Source organism: Cornus florida, unplaced genomic scaffold (genome assembly GCF_030987335.1).
Source record: "Cornus florida cultivar Cherokee Brave unplaced genomic scaffold, ASM3098733v1 CherokeeBrave_3.0.0_Hap2_Chr06, whole genome shotgun sequence".
Lineage (NCBI taxonomy): Eukaryota > Viridiplantae > Streptophyta > Magnoliopsida > Cornales > Cornaceae > Cornus > Cornus florida.
This window is the reverse complement of record NW_026775576.1, coordinates 68,904,878-68,931,421: the sequence shown is the minus strand read 5'-3', so window position 1 is coordinate 68,931,421 and position 26,544 is coordinate 68,904,878. Positions and strand designations below refer to the sequence as shown.

Here is a 26,544-nt window from a genome sequence, read left to right as displayed (position 1 = left end):
ATACCATGATTCCTCAGTCATGTAACAGTATGATTGTTAATATTATTGCATACTACCTCAGTTTAGACATTCTTTATCAAATTTATGGATCCCAAAACACTAGTATAATACTTAATATATTATTTTATAATTTTCTTTTATTTTACATTACAATTATATAAATTTACGTGCTTTGAAGGACAAGGGAAATTAATAAAAGAGTTTCGTGGGAATTATAAGTGAATGAATTAATTTCTTAAAAGGTGAGACCTAACCCTATTAAATTAAAGTTGTTAGAAAAGATGGGAAAACTCACGGGAGATTAATGGAATCAACAAAAAATGATGAACGCTCTTCAAGCAAAGATTTAAAATAGAAACAGATACACCAAACCTAACAATGAACATTTAATATTGTTATATAATTAATAGAAGTTACAATTCTCATCCAGATCAGAATTGTACAAAAGACAAAGGTTGCTTGGAGAATTTAAAAAATCTGAGAAGATGCCAGCAAACAATGTGAAGAACATGAGCTCTTACAATCATGGTTGGCCATATGGTTCGTAACCCTTCTTCAAAAGTCCGATATCGTTACACACTTTCATGAACCGGCCGGTTTTGCCAGTCTACACCGATATTTACCCAAATCCGTTATACCGCACCGCAACTACAACCGAAACCGTGACTACGAGCCATGCCTACAATTCAATGTTAAAACTAGAACACCTAAAGTACCTGTAGCATAATGATAGGATTACAGGAATACACATGCAAAGGCAATCCACACACACAGCAGGGTCAAAAATTCTGTATATATTGCTTTGTTATTTAACAAGATTGATCATGTATCATGGATCCAAAAGTAAACTTCTCCGAAAATAAAAAAGAGGAACCGTGCAAGAACAAGAATATAGATCAATGAAATAATACATGTTTAGCTACTCGACGGACATTTTGAATTATGTGACAGAATTTCAACTAAAACTGGTCGCACCTCAAAAACCTGACATCCTATTTATCCGTTTCAATTGATGGGAGTAAAAGGGACTTCAGAGACGCTAGCGAGAACTAAAATTGCTAGCTAGCGTGCTGCAGCTATGCCTCGTGCCCACTCCCTTTCCAGTCAAATGAGAAGAATATGATTACGCCTTTTGTCAGTGTGAAAGAATTGAGCTCAAACTTTACCAGTCCTCTTTCATTTCCTGGAGTAGAGAACAAAAAAATTGGTTATCTGTGTTAGGCCTTTCGTGATTATTACAATCGAACATTTTGGGCGGCTTCCTATCCTCCAAGTTTCTTCTGCTTATATCCTTTGGTCAGCCTTTCAAATAATCTCTCTCTTGTTTTCCTCTTCTTGTCCATCTTTAATCTATATCTTTCTTCCCTCTCTCTTTCGTATATACCCTGCCAATATACTTCCCCTGTCAAAGGCCACAACCACATCTCGCTTGGATGATCATCGTCATCTGCAGCTTCTGCTAAATCTTCGTCCATGCTCTTCAAGAGAGTAAAATTGAAGTACTTAGCCCATATATATCCCTGCCGCTGTTCAATAGGGTGCTGCTCTTCTAATGAACCTGAGACTGGGTCAATGTAAACCATCTTCCGCGCACTATGATAGGCCCAAACATTGACCAAGAGTTCCAAAATCCGGCAGTAACAGTGCTTTTTCTGCTAATCATTAACCAGCCAAAAAAATGAGAACCTATTTCATTAAATCCCATTGGAACCTGAACGCAAGGTGCTTTCTAGTTTATGCGACTTACCTCAATCTTTGAGGAACCCAACAAACAAGTAGAAATTTGGCTTGAATTGGTATGCAATCCATTGAGAGAATCAGCAAACATCCTGTCGTTTAATTTTAAAAAGAAAAGAAAAAGAAAAAGGAATTGTTTAAAACACATGTTGATCAACTACTAAACACCTTTTGATACTTGAAACTGTAGCAAGATGCCAAAGCCTTTTCCCTGTAATAATACCTGGAAAACATTACAAACTCTAGAAAGGAAGGGGTTGGCATAACCCAGCTATGCAGGGCAGACCAGCGACCGCCATCTTCAGGCATGGGGGGAAGAGCTTCAATATGTATTGGCAATGAATACATCTGACGGAAGGCATTTTCAAAGGCAGTTCTGCATGAATTTGGAAACCAAACGATACAGTTATGTGTGTCCTTTCAGAAGAATATAAACTGAGTTCTCAAACAAGCACTCATGAATTTCCAAATATTTATGCAACTTGAGAGCTATGTCTAATCACATGGAAGTGTTTGGGGAAAAACTAAAAAAAAAAATCTGCCCATCTAAACACCTCAATTTTTGGATTTTCTGTGCAGGAAGAAATCAATAGATTTCAGCTGACGATAGGATTGGAATAAAGCTTAGCCAAGCTGAGAATTTGGTCTGGATATATTCTGTATTGAGCTAGAGATGGATCAAAGCTTCTAGTGTTAAAGCCTGATTTATACATGTTCAACCAAACACGAGCTTGTTCATGAACCCAGTTGTGCTCGTCGAGCAGCCTAATCCAGCATTCTTTTGTGCCAGAATCTGGAATCTCCCAACTTGACAAATGAAAATTACTAGACACAAGTTTTAAAATATACTCCAAAAACGTATTCCAGTTCTTTATTATAAATCTAAGGCTTTCTAGTATTTGCCAAAAATCTTGTAGTGTCTTCTTTCAGGAGTTCAACAGGATTAAATCACTACAGCTGCATGAAACCTACATAAAATGTTTGAAAATGGCATTAGAAAACCAAGAGTGGTGCTTTTCAAGTTAAGCGATCGAACTCAAAACTTAATCGCTCCTTAACATATCAAGTCAAGCTGTTCAAGAGAAGCTCAGTGCATTCACCATCCAAGTCAAGCTGAAAGTAGGGAAAATGGATGAGGACCATGCCCTTGTGGGCGGGGAGTAAGAGGTTTTGGATATGGTCTATTGCATATTATGTGGAGGGTGTGGAATAGAAGATCATCACGAGTGGAATCGTCGATTCAGCAAAATAAATAAATAAAATCTAGCTTACTGTTGCTTCTGATTACCCTTTTCTTTTGGCCTATTGACACAACATATATGTCTCTAAAGCCTTTTTAAAGTTTCAAGGTATATGAACTTTTTTGACTTGGAATCACATCTCTTGTATACTTCCTTTATGCTTGGGTCACAGCCCTCATTTCTGGTGCTATCCAGAAAGATCTTTATTTATCGTTTTTATTTTTAAGACAATCAAGGTGAAGTGGAGTGCATGGGACCGTAATTTCCAGCAGAGAGGAACAAGAAATAAAACATCCATAAAAAGGAAATATTGTACTATCAAAAAATATTGATATACGAGATATCCTTGGTCCAGTGATAAAATGTTTGGGCTTTCAAGTATGAGAAGTTGGGTACAAATCCAGGAATGTTTAATAGTTCATTTAAACTATATTTGACATTTTTCTTGCTTTTTTTATTATGATCATTGATATTGTCATAAAAGGTCACAACCTTCACTATGTCATTTCCAGGAATTTAAAGAACTACTTCTCTTACATAGCAGTAAGTACTAGTAATCCAGGAATGTTTAAGCAATCATGTAGAAGCAAATTGTAAACTAAACCAATCTTATAATGCCCCAAACAGTTTTTCATATTGAAATCTGAGGACAATTAAGAGCTAGATTTCCATAAATTTGTTATCAAGTACACCCTGGAAGCAACTACAAATGACCCGCATTGACATAACATCAGAATGGAACAGTATTTGGCAACGCATACCTGCAGTTTCCCCCATTTAAGATGTCACACATGGACCAAAAAGTAAGTACATCACTGCTTCCTGTAAGTCCCCCATCCATGTTCAAGGGAGCCCAAAAGTATATTACATCTCCCTTAGTTGCCCCTTGTATTGTGTCTTCCAGAACCCCTTCAGCTTTGGTAGACAAGGAAACCTGCTTTATGATTGAGAAGAAAGAATAAGAACGGATGTGATACTTTACTGATGGTGAAACATCGATACAAAATTTCATTTTGATCGAAGATACTAGATTGAACAGCACTTTAATTTAATATACTTGCAAATAAAAATTAATCACACTTTCAATTAAATCTTATGTGATCTAAATAGACAAACGCCAAGCAAGACTGGCTACGTGTATATAAATATATACATATTAAAAATAAAAATAAAAATAAAAAGGGGCTGGCTATATATATTTATATTATATGATGTAAATAAGACACCAATGAAGATATACCTTCCTGCCAGCAGCACGCCATGACTGAAACCCAATCCAAGGTCGCTTGTGAATGTTATCCAGGCTATTTGCAACAGAAAACAAACCTCCAATCTCACAGAGGATATCCCGATAGTATGTGTCATTCAACAAAGGAAGCCGTCCAACTGCATCCACATCATCTGATTTCAATCTTCGTGCTCTCCTAGACTGACAGAATGTAGGAAGATCAGAAGCAATACAAACGCATTTAAAAGCAATAAAATAATATAGCCTGTCTGAATTAAGTAAAAAACAACAAGAGTAGTAAGGATTCTTAACATTGAATAGAATTTAAAAATACTTGAACAGAAAAACATGTAACACATTGTAAATAAGCTAGAATGGAACTAAATGAGTGCTAGAAAGCAATTGAGAAACTTGGAGATTGTACATACAAGTAGAATTTTCAACTCAAAGAAGTTTGTACTGAATGTAGATGAGTAAAAAAAGTGCATAACTTACATGATCAATAAAACTATGTGATCTGAAAAGTATGACTTAAGAGATAGTGATTTCAGGCCTAGATGATAGAAGAGAATCCCCAGCACCAAACTAGTGGCATGGGGCTGTGTTGCTCTGAGGAAATTAACAATAAAAATGAACATGGACAAAAGAAAGAAAAAGAAAATAGAAAAATACAAGTCAGAAGAACTAACAAGACTTAACCCACGGTACAAAGAACCATGGTGTAAAAATGGCCAGGCCCCAGCTCCATTGTAGATCTCATAAATGCATAATGGCTGGCCTGTTCTTTCTAGCTCTCCTTCATCCCTTTCATTTACTTCAAACTTAAGTTTTTCAGCTTTTCGGGCACTACGATATAAGTCATCCCATACACCAGTATCTCTCTCCATTCTTTCATCAATCTACAGGTCAATATCATGCTCAATTTTAGATGCCCTCCCAAAAAATTAAAGAAAAAGAATGATAGAAATGATAAAGAGAAAGCGAAGGGGAGAGGGTGACCCCAGAAACTATCATTTTTGAAAAATATTTCCATACCTCTTCCATTTCTAGCCTCTCGACCTCTTCAGAACTTTCCATTTCCTTCAAAATATCCCAATCTAGCTCAGTCGGAATATCCAGTGCCAGAATCTCAGATTCATTCTGAGAGATATTCTTTGAATCAACCAGGTGAATCAAATCTTCTTCAATAGAATAAACAACACTAGATTTTCTTGCATGAGTATCCTTCTGATTCATATTTTCCATGTCACCAGTTCTCTGTTCCATTTCCCTCCTGAACAAATCCCACTCCCATGCAGCCTGTTTGATCTGAGAAACCTGGCCTGGCAACAGTGAATCTGATGGGAAAGTGAGAACATTTTCCAGAAGTATTGCATAACCAACAATGCATTCAGATGCCAATGTGTTCTTAGCAAGCAGCCTCCCAGAGGAAGCAACAGAATGAGCAAATTTAGAGAGCTTCCCGTTTGATATCAAAAGTGAAAAAGATCTCATCAATGCATCAGGATTGTGCTTAGGAAAAACTATCCCATGGACTCCATCAACAACCTGTAAATTTTCAACACGTTATTAATGAGTTAAAGAACAAAAGCAAAGTACCCCTTATACTTCAGCTAATCAGACAAACAAAACCAAAAGCTGATCAAACTTACATATTTTTTTATGACAGGAAAATCAGGTGCAATGACAGGGATTCCAAATGACAAGGCTCGTGTAAGTATTGGTGGAAATCCCTGCTCATCTTGGGAGGAACCATATAGAACAATGTCAGCCATTAATAATAATCCGTTTACATCACCATTCATGCCATAGTGCCTAAGAGAACCACGATCAAGTCCTAGATGAGTAGCAATTTCCTACACAAGTACCGTAGAATAATTCAAACCTCAAAGCATAAATAGTAAATCTATTAAACTTTTTCCTGAGTACTGTGATGCAAATATATAGGATCATGATACGAAGGATTTCTGATTTCACCTCAACCTTATGAGTTTGACTAAAAGCAAGTGACTTGAAAACAAGTACAGAACATTGACTTCTAGCTCAATTTTCAAGAAGTAAATGTAAAGAACCAATGCCACATAAAATAAGATTCATCTAAACCATTGATAAAAAAACTCAACATATAATGAATGCCTAGTTAACAGCTTCCCAGTTCCACAAAATGATCTACCATACTTATGAGAACGGCAAACACTCGTAAAATGTAATCTGTTTCACTTTTCTTTAATAAAATAAAATGATGACCGCCCACAGATGGATATGGCATACCTTATTCCTGAGTATTGTGATGCAAATATATAGGATCATGATACGAAGGATTTCTGATTTCACTCAACCTTATGAGTTTAAGCAAGTGACTTGAAAACAAGTACAGAACATTGACTTCTAGCTCAATTTTCACGAAGTAAATGTAAAGAACCAATGCCACATAAAATAAGATTCATCTAAACCATTGATAAAAAAACTCTTATTATGAATGCTTCTAGTTAACAGCTTCCCAGCTCCACAAAATGATCTACCATACTTGTGAGAACGGCAAACACTGGTAAAATGTAATCTGTTTCACTTTTCTTTAATAAAATAAAATGATGACCGCCCACAGATGGACATGGCATACCGAGGCCACTGCCAATCCTGCAGAATATGTTTTTTTTTTTCGGTATTTAATAAAAATCTCTGTATGTTATTGTCTGCAGTTTCTAAGCAAACCATGGTTTAAGGTTATTAATTACATCACACAACACCACACACCATATTTGTGTTATGATTTGAATGGACTGTTGAATTGGATAAACACCTTGTGAGACTAATACAACTATACAAGATCACTGTAGTTCTTTTAACCTTCTTTTAGAGCTGCACCTGTTCACAGTTTTTTAGCTCTACCTTCAAGGCCTCCTCTTAAATTATAAACTTTGTCTCAAACAAATATCTCATTTTAAATACTATATATGTATAAATATCATACAGAGATTTTTCACAAGGACGACGACAGCATGCTTAAACATCAAAACCATTTGTATAATCCAAATCTTTCCATCAGTTATTGCAAAGAAACATTAGATGAGGCTTCTTTATAGCACACTCACAGGGAAAAAACATGCTCACACACGTATAACATAGGAAGCACTTACAGAGTAAAATTACAACGTAGTCAACTAGTTTAAATAACATATTTTCAGAACAAAGTTGGGTGAAATTTGAAAAACCCATATATTCAGGGAAAAAAATTAGAAACCATATGAAATTATTGAGAAGTTAAGATTGATCCGTGCAAAAATTCACGAGAAATTCGCTTGAATCACTTCTATATACCCTTCCCTGTTTTTTTTTTTTGATAACTGTATATACCCTTCCCTGTTATGTAATCCTTTTATCCAATATGAATTCATATAGTGTAAAGACTTGTATGAAAAAAGGGATAGCCTGCCTAATATACACTAATCAACAATTGAATACCTGTAAAGCATCATTGTATTCATCAGTGGAGTTTCCGCACAGAAAGATGAATTTGAATGACCCTCCAGCATCTTCTCCCCTTGCATATTTGATTAGTAGAGGTCCTATGTCATGCATTGCCACCGCATAGTCCCATGATAGTTCATTGTAGAAGAACAAACTTCCAACAACAAGAACCAGCATATCATCTTCACTGAACCCATTGTCCTTTCTTAATTGAGATTTGGAGTGGGTGTTACTATAGCTTTCTGCTGCCCAAACATCTATTGGCGATCCAGGAATCACAAAGAAGTTTCCAGTGTCAAGCACACTATATAACATCTGATACAGGAAGGAATAATAATTGAGCAACAACATAATAATGCCAAACATTATGCTAATTGAATATATTGTAAGAAAGTAACTGGATGAATAATAAAGTGTCAGATATACCGGTAGAGAAAAATCTGGAAACACAACCACGTCAGCCCTGCTAAAAGCATTTTTCCAGTAAGAAACAAGGTGTTCCCAGCCCATGTCCTCATAAACTGGAAGACGATTTGCAAGGGTATCTTCATGAATTATCCATATAAGTGGTACAGAACAAAATGGCTCCTGCATAAGGCTGCATAAATATGAAAATAAAAATTATAGCATCAAAAACAAAGCAACGAGAAGTAAGGATCCCTTACAAGACTGTAGAGTTGGAGAGGGGAGATGCATACACACACACACACACACACACACACACACACACACACAAACACAGAAAGAGAGATAGAGAGAGACACTCAAGAAAGAACTCAAAATGACCACCACTGCAAGTTAATTGCTCTATAATTGATATTATTTGATTTTGTTTTGTATCTAATAATATCAAATACCGACTTGAACTGATTATCACAAGAGTAACAATAGTATCAAGAAAAAAAAAATTTGGAAGGATAAATATAGAGTATCAAATGCCTATTTAATGGCTTTATTCTAAGAACAAAATGTAAAGGAATATAACTCCTAGAGGAGTTAAATGTGAACTTGCCCAAATATCACACTCTGCATATATGAACTATACCTCGTAGCTCATTAGATTAGTAAAGTTCAGAGTATCTAAAGGTTGTTTCTTTTTCCTTGATTAATGAAGGTCTTTAAGATATAGAACAACCTAAGAGAAGTATTTTCTCCTTTGAGAGAATTAACAATATTAAATTTTAAGGTGAGTATACCTAGTAGGAGATTGTCTGTTTAGGTTGCGTCAAAATATCAATGGGCCAACGATGTAGTACTGTTTTTAAGTGCTTCTCCAACTTTCTCATTTTCTATGAAAAATAGGAGTATTTTACAAAAATACATGTTAGCCATATGGAGTCATTGAGAGTCACAAAACATTTACACAAACAACAAACAACACATTTGCAAGTATTCCGTGAAAATGATGAAACTTAAAAGATATAAATTTGATTTGCAATCTATGGTGAACAAGCTCATACAGCCATACCTTGACAAGGCAAATTTTGCTTCAAGAGAGTTTACAATGATACCTTCAAAACTGCAAGATTTGAACAAAACATAAACCATCTATACCAACTAAAGTTAATTAAGAAGTAGTAAATGTCACCAAAATAGTTGCTGATAAAACATAAATCGTCTTCAATGTAACCGCAAAAAACAAATAGCAAACATACATTGACCAATCAATATGGCCATATCTCTCAGAATTTAGGAGTGAGATTCGACCACCTATTTTCTCCCACATAGAACGCGCTTCACCATCCTCCATTGCGTAAATCTGTCCAACAAACATTGTAAATATGAATAAGCTTCTCATAATAAGTTAATTACAAGATTTAATTAATTATTTACTTTTTAAAAAGATCCGTACAGAAAAAAGTAGGGGAACTTCCATACTGTGCCCATGCCAATTCCATAAACCTGCTAAACAAGGGCAGGGACCTCCTTTAGATTTTTTATTTACTCAACTCTTCCATTTTCAGTCCGGGCACTCTTGGATGTTTCCCAAGGAAAACAAATGGTTCCTTTTTGACGAAAATAAAACTTAAAGGTACACATTTATTCAGAACAATGTTTCATTAACTTGGCAATGTGTATTGGATGCATGTATGTCTGTGTCGGACCACCCTGAATCCCAAATATTGGGATATGGAAAACTAGCATGAAATTAATCCAAAGGCTAGCTATGGAACATATGCATGTCCTGCAAATTCATATAACATGGTATAATGTATGATTTTATTGTTCTTTAAGAGTGTTCTCAATTAGAATTTACTTAAATGTGATGTAAAAAAAGGTTCATATCTATCTCAGAAGTAGAAACCCTTCTCTACAATCAAATTTGAGCTTTGTTAGAGCAATAGGACTTATGCAAGCATCTTTTGTGAATCAAAACAAGAGTTTGTAATTGATTTGCATTTAACTCTAAAGTGTTTTAGAAACTATCTTTTCTGGAAATTTTCTAGCATAAAACTGCATAGTACTTCAATCGATTGAGGGCTACTGGTCAAATTAACTAATTGACATGTCTCTCGATTGATTGACCTATTCAAGAAAGCAGTTTCCTTTTCAGATTTAAATGCTAAAAACTCTATTCTCTCCACAATTCTGATTTGCCATTATAAATACACTAACATAGGGCAGACCTTATGACGTAAAGAATATACACATATCTTTTGAGCAAAATAGAGTGCATTCATATTTTTTCTTTTAGCATTCATCAATCGCATTAGACTGGTGAGTGTTACATGAGTGTGTTGACAACATATTTGCCGTGGAGCTGATTCATGAGAGTTCAACACCAACGGTCATACAATCAAACAGAGATTGAAATGGACGACTGGTCATTAGAAATCAAATAAATTCAGAAGTGGATTGCGTGAGGAGCAGACTGTGTGTTTGGAGACTTAAGTGGAGAGTCTGATAGATCAGACTGTGTCGCGAAGTAACTAGGGGTTTAGGGTTTGGGAACTGAGCGTCATATCTCTTTCGCATAGTAGATTTGATTTGTCTAGACTAGGTCCCGTGATTTTTCCCATTTGGGTTTTCTATGTCAAAGTCTTGCTGTCCATTATTTATGCTTTTTATTGCTTTATTCGATTACTATGTGATTGATATGTTGAGTAGCATGATGGACTGATTGGATTTTATTATTTAGCTTTAATTTGAACTTGAAATTTATATAAATTCGTTAAAATTCAAAAAGTAGTTAAAAATGGTTAAAGCTGCCTACAAGATACATTCACCCCCCCTAGGTCCACATCATTGGACATTGCGCTAACTCAATACCAGAGCCAAGGGTTTCCATCCTTATCCCATCAGAGCTTTTTCTTCTTCTTCCATCATCAAATGTAGAGAATTAGGGGGAATTTATTTGGCTCATGTGTCGGATGTATATGTACGTTGAGGGGAATGGAACACTCCATGTAACACATCTCTAAAAAGGAGTGTTTATAAAATGGAAACTAAAAAGAGAACAATGAATGTCTAATTGTGCATGCGTGTAGGTGCACGTGCCCGCTTTTGTGTGTAAAGAAAAAGCAACATTCACGAACACCAACAATGAAGAACATAAATAAGAAATCCAGTCTGAAAAGATACAGAAGTTCCAAAGAAAATTACCTTAAGCACATAGCCAAGTCCTTGAAGATTCTTCATCACAGTAGACAGCATTAATGATGGGGGATCTTTCTTCATGTTTCCTAAGATCTAACATTTATCAAAAGGATGCATTACTACTGTACGAAGTATAATCATTTCATTGCATTAAAAAAATAAACAGATATGTTTTCTTTGAGCAGGGTATGTTCATGAAGAATGATAATAACAAAGCGAAGCCAAAATACATAAGATCAATGGACATTATATTTAACCAAGTAACTTGAAATGTCATTTAAACTTCAAGGTCATTCAGTTTACTATAATACTGCATCAAAATAGGTATCATCAGTTTCATACATGGGTAGAAGTACAAAAATAGAAGTAATCCAACAGATTAAGACACGCGGATACAAATGCAAGATATACACGGTCACACAATACAGACACAAAAGACCTTTAATAAAGTAGAACATTGATACAATTATAACAAGTCATTAAAAAATATATATTTAAAATGTAAATTGTACATGACAAACAAAGCTTCATGGCAACTATATATAAACTTATATGTTAAATCAATTGTATAAATTACAGTACATAATTTTTAACCCACCTTTGTCATATAAAGGAGTCATAAAAAGAACATGACATCAAGTACGCATGTATATACAAATCTATTTATATACACAGATTTTGACGACTTATTTCCAACTCCCATAACCACTCCTTAAGTAAAACCTTGCAATTTTATTATTTTTTAAACATGGTTGCAAACCCCCTCCCCCCAAACTATGTTGTTTTAACTACATCATTTACATTTAACTATTCTACAAAAACTGATCCAAACAGGCCCAAGAGGTTCTTTTACAAATTTTATAAGTGATGCAAGTCAATATACTAATAAAACACACTAGTTACTGGGAGATTTAATATATTAAAGAGAGGTTCTATCTAAATATAAAAAACATAAAATCCTTCCATTCAAATGGATAACCCAATGACCAAAATAAGAAATTGAGATGCAAAATCTGATTAGTCAGTCCAAGCAATCCCATCTCAGATCCACACTGATTCAATTCCATCTCATTAATTTTACCTCTGAATGATTTCTTTGATCCGAAATTAACTCAGTCAAATTGACTCTGTTTCAACCAATACTTCAAACCCATGTTACATGGACCGGCTACGTGTATTGACTGTGGGTATTTATCCATGCATCATGCGTGTCATATCTCCAAACAAAAAGACACATGGCTACTATTAGATATTTCTATTATTTAATACTTTTATTTTATTTTTTATAGTAGTATTCAATAATAAAATTAATTTATTGGACATGTTCTTTAGGTGCATCATGCATGTCAAATCAAAAGTGTCGGACACATATCCCATACACATTTTCGAGCAATGTGTATCAAACATGAACACTTCACCTATTGTTGAAGAATCCATGTATGCAACTTCAAACTTTATTAGGAAGCAAATCTCACCTTCATCAAGGATCGAGGAGTCGATAAGAGCAAGACTACCTGTTGTCAAACATGAACACTTCAGCTCGTCTTTGAACTGGGAATTGAGATAGAGGGAGGGAAGAACATCACTTATGGAAGTATTTTTTGGAATAAATCCCCAAAAGAGTCCTCTAACGTACCACCAGCTGTTAGTTAGCTTTAGTGGTATCTCTTGTGAATCACAAGTGAAAGGAGCAAGGAATAGCTGTCCTTGTCTATTACTTATCAAAAGAAACAATAAAAGAATCTAAGGTCCTTCCTCCTCTATTTGTAATCATGCAACTACGCTTCCAGGCAGCCAAACAAGGGACTTTTTGCGTCTTACCTTGTAGTGCTCGATAACCTTGAGGATCTTCCACCCCATCAAACTACCCATAAGTCCCCTAACTTCACCATAGTCATATCCATCTCACCAAAGCTTGAGAATAAGAGAATGTAAAAAATATGATCGCTTAATGATTTCAAGAGCACCCATCAAAGTGAAAGTTAATTTAATTAATTAGCATTCATTAGTCCACAAACCAAAATCCCCAATTTCAATTGAACCTAATCACAAAACTCTTCTATGGACATTTCCAAAGTGTGGTATTCATCAATCTCTACGCTGAGGGTCTCTTTTGGCTAGGGATGGCAATTTGACCCGCCCCGCCCCGTTTTTGGCGGTTTTGGGGGACTATTTAGGTTATTTGGGCGGGGATGGTTTGATGTAATAAAAACCCGCGCGGGTTTGGTGCGGGAGTAGGGGGAGGTCACCCCGCCCCGTTTAGATAGACAAATTACTTAAATACCCTTATTTCATTAGTATATATATTTCCCAGTATATATATTAAGTACCCTATATAACAATATTAAAGAACAAATGAATTGATTAAAAGAAAAGTTGCAATGGTGAAAAACTGAAGATGAGGGGTTAAAAAAAAAAAAGAGCAAATTTATTTCAACAATAAATAAATTATGGTCTTAAACGGGACAGGACGGGTACCCGCGGGGGTAAAAATGTTAAACGGTTACGGGGATGGGGTGGAAAGCCTCCCTGTTTTTGCGGTTTTGGACGGGAAAGGGGACGGGGGCGAGGTTTTGTAAACGGTTACGGGGGCGGGGGAGGGTACAGCCACCCAAACCCGCCCCTGTTGCCATCCCTATTTCTGGCATTCCCATGTGTCACCACCCAATTATCTTGTCCATGTGGATACGAAACAACAGGTTCAAGGGTTCAGAAGCTACAGTTCTTATTGCCTATTAGGAACAAATTGCATTATTTCACTTGTAGGGAAACATTTGGTGAGACATTAGCCTCCCCAACAACCCTAGTTAACAAGCAAACACACATTAAAGCATCTGAATTTGCTTCTATCTTTAAGAAGGTTCCAGATTTTCTAAATTCCAAGTATCCTTTCCGTCACAATTTCCCAGCCACCCCATAATAATAGGTCCTCCTTTTTTAAAATAGATAGGGGCTCAAAATGACTTTTATTTTATGACTAACTAACACCATGGGAAAAAGAAGGAAAAAAAAAAAAAAAAAAAACTAACACCATGTCCAGTGACTCATCATTCCAACATCAAGATGTTCACCTTCCTCATGTAGAAGGTCCTCTAAGCAAAGACCTGGCAAGCCAAAAATATATGATGAGTTTTGAGCTCACGATGCAAAGCAAGCCAGAATAGAAAAATCGGCCTACTAATACATCAAATATTCCTTTGAAGAATTCCGGGAGCACCTTTGGTCTGGAAGCGTGCCAAAGAGTGAGAATTTCGCCCAAATCTTGTTAGAATTACCTCAATATCAGTTTTTTCAGACAGAATGATGTGAGAGCCCTGTACCTACAGAGCTTTATAGTGTTGAGAATTTATATCTCTTGGTACTATTTTGGAGGTACTCTGTAGCTCTTCTCTTTGTCGGATATAGACGACACCTTGAATGATCCTTAGCAAACACAATAGTTTTCAGGTTCGATTGTTCTGCAGTGCTTTACAAGGAAGATGGGTCTAAATTCCCTTGGAAAGGTATTTCCTTTTGTGGTCCACATCTTTGGAGGCAATTTTAAATTTGAATAACTTAGGAAGGGGAAAAAAGAATCCGTAATTAGTTGCATGTGTGAGGAGCCATAGGAGACCACCAATCATCTTCTTCAGTGCTTAGTTGTGCCAAGATTTATGGTGCATACTGTTTTCTTAGGCAGTAATTTTTTTTGATAAGTTGTTTTCTTAGGCAGTATTGAACTATGCCTTGCTCACCCCTTCACTGGAAATTACTTATACTTCCCCACTCCAAGCAGAGGTCAGGGTGCCTGTCAACATGGCGGAAGCCTAGCAGAACGGCTATCCCACACTTGGCTAGGTCCATTCCATATAGGCTTGAGACAGTGAGGGATCTCCTGGTGTGCCGCATAGAATGTTGAGTGACTTCCCTTCAAGCTATATTTTTTGACCACTATACTGATCAAGTAAAGAAGACACCATAACCAATCTATAAGCTAAACATTTTTCTCCACATGTACATCCCTCTTCCACATCTAATATAACCTTATTTCCCTCTATTTAGCTTAAGCTTTATTTTCTTCACAAAGCTGAAATCATGAACTCTAATCAGTTCAAATAAAGGGGCAATGCATTGACATTTAGTTGTGTCCCAATTTAATGATTGGGTAGAATGTAATTCTCTGGATAATAAGTTAATAACCATCTCATAATAATAATTAAAAATAAAAAATTGAAATCAAATCAAACACAAACAGGCTCAATTCTGAATCTAAAATTAACTCAAATTGAAACAAAACTCAACTTCACAACACTCACAAGTCCAAGTCTCGGTGATCGAACACCGACTCTCGGCTCCCTCCGCAACCGATCGAGACCACCTCGCTCCGATAGCCGCTGCCAGCCCGTCCTCCCCGGCACGAACTTCAATGAACTCCCGAACTTCAAACCCTCCCGCAGCAACTTCCCCCTCTCACTCCCGGGCCGAAACAACGACGTGATCGAGCTCTGCAACACCATCGACGCCAACGCGAACACAAACACGGCAAAGAATATACAGAAGTAGAACAACGACCGGCCTCTGAATGGAAACGACAAAATCCTCCGAGCTGTGGATCGAGTGTGGTGGTAGTGAGATCGGCCGGCGCGCCACTGCCGATCCGACAACAACGCCGCCTTGCCTCGGTCCCTGCCGTCGTTCAGGGCGGCGTGGTTAGTTTTAGGGTTTCGCTTGAAGCGGAAACGGTCGCGAATCGAGCGGAACCCGAGGCCACCAATGCCGCCGCCGGAGCTGGCATTGTCGTCGCCGTTGGAGACGTGGTGGTCTGGATTCACTGAGTTGCGGACCATCTCTTGGTGGAATCGGTGAGTTGAGTTTGGAGGATGTGACGAGTCGGATAGAGGATTTGAATGCGTGGGGATTGAAGAATGTGATGAGTTGGTATTGACATGAATGAAATGTGAATGCCTCTCTTCAGACTTCGATTTGTTCATAGTTCAAGTTTTATTTTTGTATTTGTTTCATTGGATTTGTATTGTATAGCTTATAAGATAGACTATGATTAGTCATTGAATCGTCACATCACAAACGTGCTCTCTTCACGCGCTTATAGTAGTACGTGGCAATCACATTCTGGTTCCAAGCGGGGCTGAAAAGATTGGGCTGGCTTGTTAGTCCTAAAAGTCCAACTGCATGGGCCACAGGACTTAAAATGAAGCATAGTTTATTTGTAAACAAGAGTCGACTACATTGGACAGTCAGATCATTCACACACACGTAGACTTATTTATTTGAATTAAATAATTTTGACCGTCCACTGTAGTTCAACATGTGTACTTATGTTGTACCTTTTTGTAACATCATGAGTTACTCAAGTTGAAGTAGGGATGGCAACAGGGCGAGTTTGGAGCGGATTTTCCTAAATCCTGCCCTACCTGGTTTAATTTTTGGCAAGTTTTTGCCCACCCTGCTAACAATTTTTTTTTTTACAATTTTCTTGGCTCAAAAATTGATCTGGTGTCTTCCACAATTTTCTTGGTTGAATAGCCATAATAGAAGAAGACGAAAAATAGATGAATCCCTTTGCCTGAGAAGAATAGATCAAATAAATTATAAAATAAGAGATATATAGTGTATGTATGTGTATATATATATATATAAGTATAAAAAAGGGAGAAGAAGAATTGAAGAAGAATAGATCAACCTGTATGAGTGCGTGGATCTACCCGAGAAAGAGAAATAGAGACTGGTGAGGGAGAGAGGGATTGAGGTCGAGGGCTTGGTTTTTGAGTTTCGACTCTCTGTCTTCCCGTGATGCACCGCTCAGTTCATACATAAGGTTTAAAAAATTAAGATTATAATAAATGGGTAACTGGGTAAGCGGTAAAATAAGTTATTAATATTATATATATATATATATATATATATATATATATATATATAATATAGTTATTATGCTTAGCGGGGCGGGGCCAGGCGAATATTTATAAGAACTCTTACCCGTCTCGTGATCCGCGACGAGTGTAAAATTTGTATTCATGCCCGCCCCAACGATATAAAAATTGTTCTCATATCGATTATTAACGGGCCGATAAAAATTGTCACCCCTAGGTTGAAGTGCTAGCTGAGTCAGATTCTCCATCGTGCATTGTACCAAACATTTGTAACACCGTGAGTTACTCGAGTTGAGGGTCGGCTTAGTCGAATTCTCATTAGTACACAGCATTGTGTGTTATAACAATTGTAATACCATGAGTTACTTGGGTTGAAGAGTCGCCAATTGAGTTAGATTCTATGCACTGCACTGTGGTGTCGTGCTATAACCGTTGTAACACCTTGAGTTACTTAGGCTGAAGAGCCAGCTTTGTTAAATCATCTGTAGTGCACTGCATTGTGCTACACGTGAAACTCAACACAATTAAATTTATTCTTTAACACATTAATTTGTTGAAAAATATTTTTCAACACATTGAATCAGCCTACTTTCAACCAAATCTAAAGTGTTGAAAACATACTTAATTGCGTTGAAAAATCACAACACGCTAAAGATCCGGATACATTAATTAAAGCTTAATTGAAAATACAAAATCATGAGCTCACCGACTTTCAAATGCAAAGATCATAACTTGAGCCCATCTTTGATTTGGATTAATTTCGGATCGGGACATCGGGTAAGGGTTAAACAGATATTTTCCTTTAAAATTTTCTTGCTAGATCAAGTCAAAAGAAGTTAAAATATAATGTCATAAAAATGGACAAAAAGGTCATTCTCAATTTGAAATACAAAACCCTCACGACTCACCAACCTCAAACTAGAAAATCACAACTCGAGCCTATCCTTAGCTTGGATTAAGTTCCGGGATTGGTGGACAGTTTGAACAAAGTTGAAAATGGAGTGAAGGAATACAATGAAATAAAAATGGACAAAAAGTCTTTTTCGAGGATGTGAACGTTTTGAGTCTTTAGCCAAATATGAGTCTAATATTAATTGTGATTGGACCTTTTATTTCCGGACAACGAAAGCCAAACAAGTAGTGAATGAGACGCGTTGTGGTGGGGATTTGTTCACTAATTGATTGAGGAGACATAAATGTGGAGTCAAACATTTTACCAAATTCATAGGACTTGTGTCCTTCATGAGAAGCTTGAGAATGTACTGCTGATCTGCAAGTAGTGGTTTTTATGATATACCCCATTTCATACATACATATATATATATATATTATATGTCAATTGTCACGATTGTGACATTAAATTCTTAAATGTCAATAGTCAAATAGTTACATAATTTTTAATTATTCAACTTTGACTTTAATTTTAGTGCGTAGGTATCAGTCCTATCTCAACTGATATTTTCCACTCCTTCACATAAAATGTTAAGATTAGGTTTTCATTGCAGTTAACAATGTCTTTGTCTTAATTATTTGATTCTCTTTTATTTTAAACAAATTTTTTTTTTTTTTTCAATCTGTTTAGAAACAGATTTTAGAAAACAGTTAAATTGGAGTTCATTTGGAATTAGTATGTTTTCTTTTTCCAAAACACATAAAAACAGTGAGGAGGAAGAGAAAGAAAGAAGACATTATTAAAAATATTAAAGAAACAACCAAAATTGTTCGGTAGTTTTTTTTAAAAAAAAAGAGTATGGGAAACTAGTCACGACTCTTGTGAAATCAATTTTGTTTTGGTTTGAGTCCTATTGCGACCCAATTTTCACCAAAAAATATTTTGATCTAATTTTTGTGTTGTGGATCCGAATTGTAGTATCCGTCTCTAATTCTAATGGTCGTTCACTAACATGAAGTGATTCTTACTTTTTATTTTTACCAAAAGCAAAATTATGATTTTGATTTATTAGGCCGAAATAAAAAATAAAATAATGTTCAGTAATTTTTCATATTTTCAATATTTTGAAAGCAAGATAATAATAATAATAAAAAAAAAACAAGTTCAATAATTATGATTTTATTTTTTAAATTGGCAATCCATGTTATATATATATGTGTGTGTGTGTGTGTGTGTATAATTTATATATCTGAAAGGTGAAGATTATTATATTTTTACCAAAAGCCAGCTAACATTATATTTATTTCAGTTGAAAAAACATATATATACTACGTATTTATTAACAGGACTTAGACAAACATATTTACCATCAGTCACCCCTAACAAATAAGGAGGATAACTGTGAACAAATTCCACATCGACCTTCCATCTAAGGGTCCATTAACAAAGCTCGTGGGCACCACATGTAACCGCAAAGTGCACATAAACAACATGCTGTTGTAGGGCCCATGGAACACCATCCATCACTATTGCAATTGGTCCCCCACCTCATGTTTCTCGATAAACACACCATGAACCCAATCAATAACTCATTCAACGGTACGCCATGGGTGCCAAGTTATTCGCATGTCCGACTAATAATAATATATTATTTTTAAAAAAAATTGGTCCACCAACTTGTAAAATTAATTTAAAAAATTGGCCCACTTACTTGTAAAATTAATAATGACAAAAATAATATTTTATATTTGATTGAATTGGTACACTAACGTGCCCGACACACTCAATATTTACTCTTGAATAGCATAACCAGCTATCAAGAGAGGTGAAGATAAAAAAAAAAAAATTTGAGATCTGGGATGAGTTAAGTGTCAATCATCATTGATCTGCTCGTAGCTAGTGTTGTAGTTGTAGTCGTCGATCCAGTGATTGTCGATGATTGGGTGTCTCAAGAGCAAGGAATTAGGTCTGTTGGAAAGGGAGAAACTGAGGGCTCTGCATATGCACTTTCGCTTTCTCTACACGTTTTCTGCCTTCGTCGTCTCTGTTCACTGCTCGGAACGCCAACGAACTGGACTTTATTTTCTTCTGTTTCTCGAGCTTAAATTGAATTGGGCTTTCTTGCTATATAAATGTATCTCTTTATACTCTTTCCAAAGAGAACCCAACGTTTAGAGCAACCGTTGTAGTGGCTCTATATTGCCATCTGGGAAGTCAGGGAAGCTATTGTGTTGCATGGTATAGGGCTAGCAAATGGTGGATCCTAGATGAAGAATCGCAAAGCCAATCGCCACAGATAACATATCAGTTGCGAGTGATAACTGGCCTACATTTTTTCTTTTGGTCTTTTTCTTTAGTATTTCCTTTTATATGTAATTTATTTTTATTGTAAAAAAATATATATTTATGATTTATAATTGTGATTTTTTTTTTAATTTTCAAATAAATATGTATGATTTCTATTTCTTTGTCTTTTGAATATATTTTTTTTTTATTTGTCAACAAATATATATGAATTTTTTTTAAAAAAAAATAATATTGTTTGAGATGGTTTTTTTTCTTTACTATTTCCTTTTATATGTAATTTAATTTTATTGTAAAAAAAATATTTATGATTTATGATTTTGATCATTTTCTTTTATTTTTTATTTTTATTTTCAAATAAATATGTATGATTTCTATTTCTTTGTCTTTTGAAAAAAATTTCTTTAAAATTTGTCAACAAATATATAAGAAAAAAGATTTAAAATAATAATTTATTCATCACAAACATACAATATGAAAAAATACATTTTACTCGATATTATCGTTAAACTTCTTCATTAAAAAATTTATTCCATAAATGCTCCATGAGATCTCTCCTGAAATCCCCATTGTTTTCTGCATTGCGAATCCTGTTGGGGCGAGTGGAGATGTGTGCTGCAAAAAATGATCGGTTTCAATAGTATTGTGTAAAGTAGACCGGCTCATCCGTTGGAGGTGTCCATTCCAAAATGTTAGTGTCGCCCTCGCCTTCTATGATCATATTGTGTACTATGATGCACGTTCTCGTTATCTTGCTCAGATATTCTTTTTTCTAATAATATATTGGTCCATGCGTTATAGCCCACCTTATTTGCAACATGCCAAATGTCCGTTCAATTTCCTTCCTAACGGCTTCTTGTCTTTAAGCAAATAATTTCTCTTTCCCAGTAGTTGGGTGCTGGATGGTTTGCATCAAAGTTGCCCACTCAGGGTATATACCATCAGATAGGTAATACCCCAACGTACGGTGATGTCCATTCACCTCGTAATTAACTGTAGACGTTGTATCATTAATGATACGATTGAATATTGGGAAATGATCTAAGACATTCACGTTATCGTGTGAACCAAGCATACCAAAGAAAGCATGCCAGACCCACATATTTTTTTATGCAAATCGCCTCCAATACGAGGGTAGGCTTACGGCCTCTCCCCTTGTGTGTGTCATGCCACCCTTTAGGGTAATTATTCCATTCTCAATGCATACAATCTATAGAGCCAAGCATACCTTGGAATCCTCTTTCTTCCCATTCTTGAAGAAAATGTGTAATGTCGCTTTCGTTTGGTAAGCGTAGGTACTGTTCTGCATACAATGCAATTACAACATCACAAAATCTCTTCAAGCTTTCGATCGCAATGCGCTCTCCAACCTTTATGTACTCATCACAAAGATCCGCTGAAATTCAATAGGTGAGTATATGTATTGCTGCTGTCGTCTTCTGTATAGGGGTGCACCCCATAGACCAGTAGCATCAGGCTTTTGTTTGAAGAAGTTGTCATGAGTTGTAATATCATTCAAAATGTGAAGAAACAACTATCATCGTATCCGGAACCGTCTATGAAAGTATTTAGGTGGAAACATAGGATTTTCGGTGAAGTAATATTTCCAGAGTTATTGTGTTGCATCCTCCCGATCACGCTTAATATATGTTCTATTCTTTGGTTTAAATAATGCTTTTAGATTCTCAGGCGTAAAAATACCGAGAATCGTTTTGATCCTTTTATGATGGAAATGATAAACCGTCTCCCGATCAAAATTTGACGAATTTTCTGAAAAATCAAATTCGGAGATTTGAAAAGATTGTGATGATGATGCCAATTTTATTTTATTTTTTATTTTATTTTTATTTTTATTTTTTCTCTTATAAAGAAGTTGAGAATTCAAAGAAGAAAAAAAAATGCTAAAGGATGGCCATTGGGAATATAGCCGTTGGAATATAGTTGTTGGGTAGATAATAATCTCTATAAATACTACACTCATTTCACTCAATACTTATCCTTCATTTCACTAAATCATCATCCTTCGACACTCAATGGATCAATAACCCTCACTTTAACCAATATGGAAATTTCAAAATACCATCTCAATTCAATTCTGGGTGGCATTCTCAAGATCTAACCCATTCTGGATATACATCTCAACCCCAATTCCAAAACCAATTTTATCCGAAATACACACCTCAATTTCAAAATTCACTTTATCCACTTACACATCTCAATTCCAAAATCCATCTCAACAACCCCCATACACACCTCAATTCTAACATTCATCTCAGCCTTCTCAATCACAACCACCCTCAAGGAAAAAGGGTGGGAATTGGTCCGAAGAAGAAGATATAGCATTGTACAAAGCATGAATCATGATTGGTGAAGATCCAGTGACGGGTATAGATCAAAGTAAGGCTACATTGTGGCAACGAATTCACGCTCATTGGGTTAGGCAAATCGGAGACATGATGACGAAAGAAAGAACACACAGTGCTTTGATGAACCGTTTTTCACACTTTCAACGTGAAGTAAACAAATTTTCAAGATACTACAAAAATGTCCACGACAATCCAATCAGTGGCTACAACGAGAATGATTTGGTAAGTTTTTACTTTGTTCAATATTTTTTCATTCTTAATTTTAATCTAACTTATTAATTTCAATGATTATTTATTTTTATAGATGAATACTAATAAAGATGCATATAAACTTCAACAAAAACAAAAATTTAAATATGAGCATTGTTCGAATGTTCTTCGGGATTCGAAAAAATGGCGAATGCATTGCAACACTAAAAAAAATCCAACTAGACAACCAATGAAAAGATATGTTGATCTTGATATTAATGAGCTTAGAAATTGGTCTGAATCAACTCCAATAACACCAGGTTCATCAACTCTTGCAATATCAACTTTAGGTTCGATAAATCTTAATTATGACGATACACTAGTCGATACCGAAGGTTTGAGTATCTCACACCCCGAGGGACGAAAAGCAAGGAAGATTCGTAAAAAGAAAACGTCATATCTTGAAACAAATATTCTTAAACAATTGGAAACAGTAAAAGTACAAGGTGTCATCTTTGGTGAAGCAGGTGTGGAAGGAGAGCGAATGAGACTTCAACTTTCCATGGAGAGACAACGGACTAAGCAGTTGGCAATAGAATCAAATTTGGAGAAAGAACAGACTAAACATTTAGAAATAAAAACGAAAGAAAGGATGGCTGAAATGGAGTTTGAAAGAGATATAAAGCTCCAACAGAAGCATCAAAGGCATGAATTATTCAACAATAAAATCAAATCTTAAATAAACTAAATCAAGGGGGTGGTCATATGTAATTTATTTATATTTGTGAGAAAATATCCAATGTCTTTTTATTTTATTTATTTAATTGTAAGAAAATATGTGATATCTTTTTTTATTTTATTTATATAATTGTAAGAAAATATGTAATGTCTTTTTTTATTATTATTTTATTTATGTAATTGAGAGAAAATATGTAATGTATTATTTATTTATTTATTTAATTGTCAGAAAATATGTTAATTTAAATGTATTAAAAGAATTATTCCATTCAAATATATAATAAAAAAATTTCAAGTGGTTGAAAGAGTAGTCGTTTTAAAAAATACAAACAAACAAAAAAATAAATATGTTTTTAATTTTCTTTTTACTCAAAATATTAAATATATTAAAAAAATACAAAAGAAATAATAAAATAATAAATACAACAATTAACCCATATTGTAGCTTACGGATAGCAATAAACCGTAGCTAGCACTATACCGGCTGCCCTTGGTAGGGAGAAAACATAAAAAGTAATAAAATATCACTTTCTCTTTCCTTCATACTTTGCACTTAAAAGGAAAAATTATATTAGTAAATATGATTACATATTTATTTTATTTTTGAGAAATTATTTTTTTTAACGAAAAGACCGAAGAGTGCTATGATTTGTAATGTGAGGATGAGAGTTGAACACACCGAAAAAGACAAATTTAAAGACTTGAATACATATCAATTACTTTTGTTCTTCTCATAGTGAAATCTCTTTGTCAATTTTTACCGTAAACATACATTATAGACTAAAAATTACATAAATCTTTGTATCAAGCATTGGTCGTGTTTTTAGGCCTTTAATTTAATTCATGATTGTAACACTTAGTTTTGAGGTATTTGAGGGTTCAGCTGAGCACTTTCAAGATACTAAAATAATCATACGATTCAACACTATTCACATAGTAATTGATTTTTGTAGGTGGGATGGTGTATCAAAATACATTGGAGTCCACTAAATAACCTCGAACTTTTTTGCTATTATAACCAAGAACTCGACTTGGGTCGGGTCACATTAAAATTGTTAGATAAAAAATAAATAAGTTATTACTTATATTACCTAATTAAACCTGATGCACGTGGAAAAGTACAAATCTGTTAAGCCTGTCCTATTTACTTTTTATTATTTTTAAAGCCAGGTGGCTTCTGTTATTCGTTGCCTAAAACAGGGGGAAAAAAAAAAATCAAATTGTTGTACTTGCAAATAAAATCTCCTGGAATCAAGTTTTTTTTTTTTTTTTTTTTTTTTTAATGACGTGAAAACCTTCGCAACCACCCACTCTTTAGACTTGTAACTATCAGGTAAACTCTCGACTGCTGATATCAGCTTTACATTATAAACAACAAATTAAATCGAAAGTAATTAAGAAAATGAGAAGGCTCGAACTTGATATTTTAAAATCAAGTTAAGGTACGATGGTTGGACATCATCAATCACATTTGTTAGTTTTACTTTTCCTCTAACAAACCTGGATAAGAGAAAACCAAGATAATTAATATTCCCACCTGCGAGCATCGTAGTCCAAATGATGGTATGTATTACCCCATTCATTTAAGGTGCAATTATTTTGAAAGGAAATTGGCGAGTGTTGTGAATGAAAATAACTTGAAACTCACTTATGACGTTGTTGATTTCCCACCATATATAATATACACATGTCATATATATATATATATATATATAAGGTAAGGCATAGTGAGTAACAGAGTCACTCTCAAATATATACACAATTGCGAATGAAAAAAGTGGAACAATTATGCTTCCAGTTACTATGGCTATCCCTGGATTAAGAATCCAATAAGGGCATGTTTGGATAGGATAGATTTGGAGGGATAGAGAGAGAAAAGAAATGATAGTGAGTGTGCGTTCGGTTGGTTAAAAATGAGAGAAAAGAAAGAAAAGGGAGAGATAGCCATCCCTCATTTCTTATTTCCTAAAAAATGAGAAGATATAGGAGAGATAGTACTGAATAGTATTTTCATAATTCTGAAATTGCCCTCAACAATCAAAAGGAGAAAATTATTATTCTACTCATATCCTGTCTATTTAAAAGGACTAGCAATTTGGTTGTTATTCTTTTTCTTCTTTTCTCCTCTCTATCATATCCAAACAACAATCCTATCATTTATTTTATTTTCTCTTATATATATCCAAACATAAATAGAAATTATTGTTATTTATCATTTCTTTTATCTCATTACTTATCCTATCATTTCTTTTATCTCATTACTTATCCTATCATTTTTTTTATTTTCTGTTCTATCTATTCAAACATAAATAGAGATTATTGTTATCATTTCTTTTCTTTCATAACTCATATCATTTGTTTTATTCTCTCTTCTATGTATCCAAACAAAACCAACAAAGGATTAGAGAATTTATGTGACATAATCGGAGATATATTTGTCCTAAAAAGTGATCATTCTTCTTTTTATTTTTTTACTTTTTTTTTTATTTTTTTATATTCATATATATATATATAACGGTCAGTCCGCAAAGTAACGTTGAATTTCAAGGACCACTCTTTGCGAATGTAAGCACACAAGTGCTACATCAAACATGACTCCATATAGGAGTATCCAAGCCCACAAAACTAGCCCAGCCCTAAGATACAAAGGGAACGATAATATTGATATAGTGCAGAAGCCCATGTGTGATATAAAACACTCCTAATGACTCTTGTACCCTCGTGTCAGCCGAGTAAAATATTATTATAAAAAATAAAAATAAAAACAAGCATGTAAAATGACAAAAAAATTCAATTCCCAAACATCCAATATATAGATACACAACACACATACTATATGAGAAATAAACCAGAAATTCCAAAATCCTCATCACAACGAATGTTAGGTTACTTTTTTTAACTTCAATAATATATT

At 34.9% G+C, this 26,544-nt stretch overlaps 1 protein-coding gene across 3 annotated transcripts; it reads right to left on the bottom strand.

Moving 5' to 3' along the window:
- Window positions 1–776: 776 nt before the first annotated feature.
- Window positions 777–16,260, bottom strand: LOC132311881 (uncharacterized). Of its 3 annotated transcripts, none has more exons than XM_059810023.1 (14): window positions 15,567–16,260; window positions 11,278–11,364; window positions 9,330–9,433; window positions 9,143–9,193; window positions 8,101–8,272; window positions 7,669–7,989; window positions 5,859–6,062; window positions 5,242–5,754; window positions 4,896–5,105; window positions 4,219–4,407; window positions 3,740–3,912; window positions 1,961–2,113; window positions 1,748–1,829; window positions 777–1,652 (listed from the first exon to the last, which is right to left on the bottom strand). In XM_059810023.1, the coding sequence occupies exons 1-14, from the start codon at window positions 16,239–16,241 to the stop codon at window positions 1,263–1,265; spliced, it is 3,324 nt and encodes a 1,107-aa protein (XP_059666006.1). In that variant the 5' UTR covers window positions 16,242–16,260; the 3' UTR covers window positions 777–1,262. The 3 variants fall into 3 exon arrangements, with proteins under 3 accessions (XP_059666006.1, XP_059666007.1, XP_059666009.1); XM_059810024.1 differs by having other exon boundaries at window positions 11,278–11,357; window positions 15,567–15,658; XM_059810026.1 differs by lacking the exons at window positions 11,278–11,364; window positions 15,567–16,260 and adding an exon at window positions 9,527–9,643.
- Window positions 16,261–26,544: the final 10,284 nt, after the last annotated feature.

Coding starts and splice junctions, on each gene's coding strand:
- LOC132311881 (XM_059810023.1), bottom strand. CDS start 16,241: ATGAACAAATCGAAGTCTGAAGAGAGGCATTCACATTTCATTCATGTC. Junction 4,408..4,895: donor TGTACCGTGGGTTAAGTCTT/GTTAGTTCTTCT, acceptor ACATTCTGTCAG/TCTAGGAGAGCACGAAGATT. Junction 1,830..1,960: donor GAGTTTGTAATGTTTTCCAG/GTATTATTACAG, acceptor ATTAAACGACAG/GATGTTTGCTGATTCTCTCA.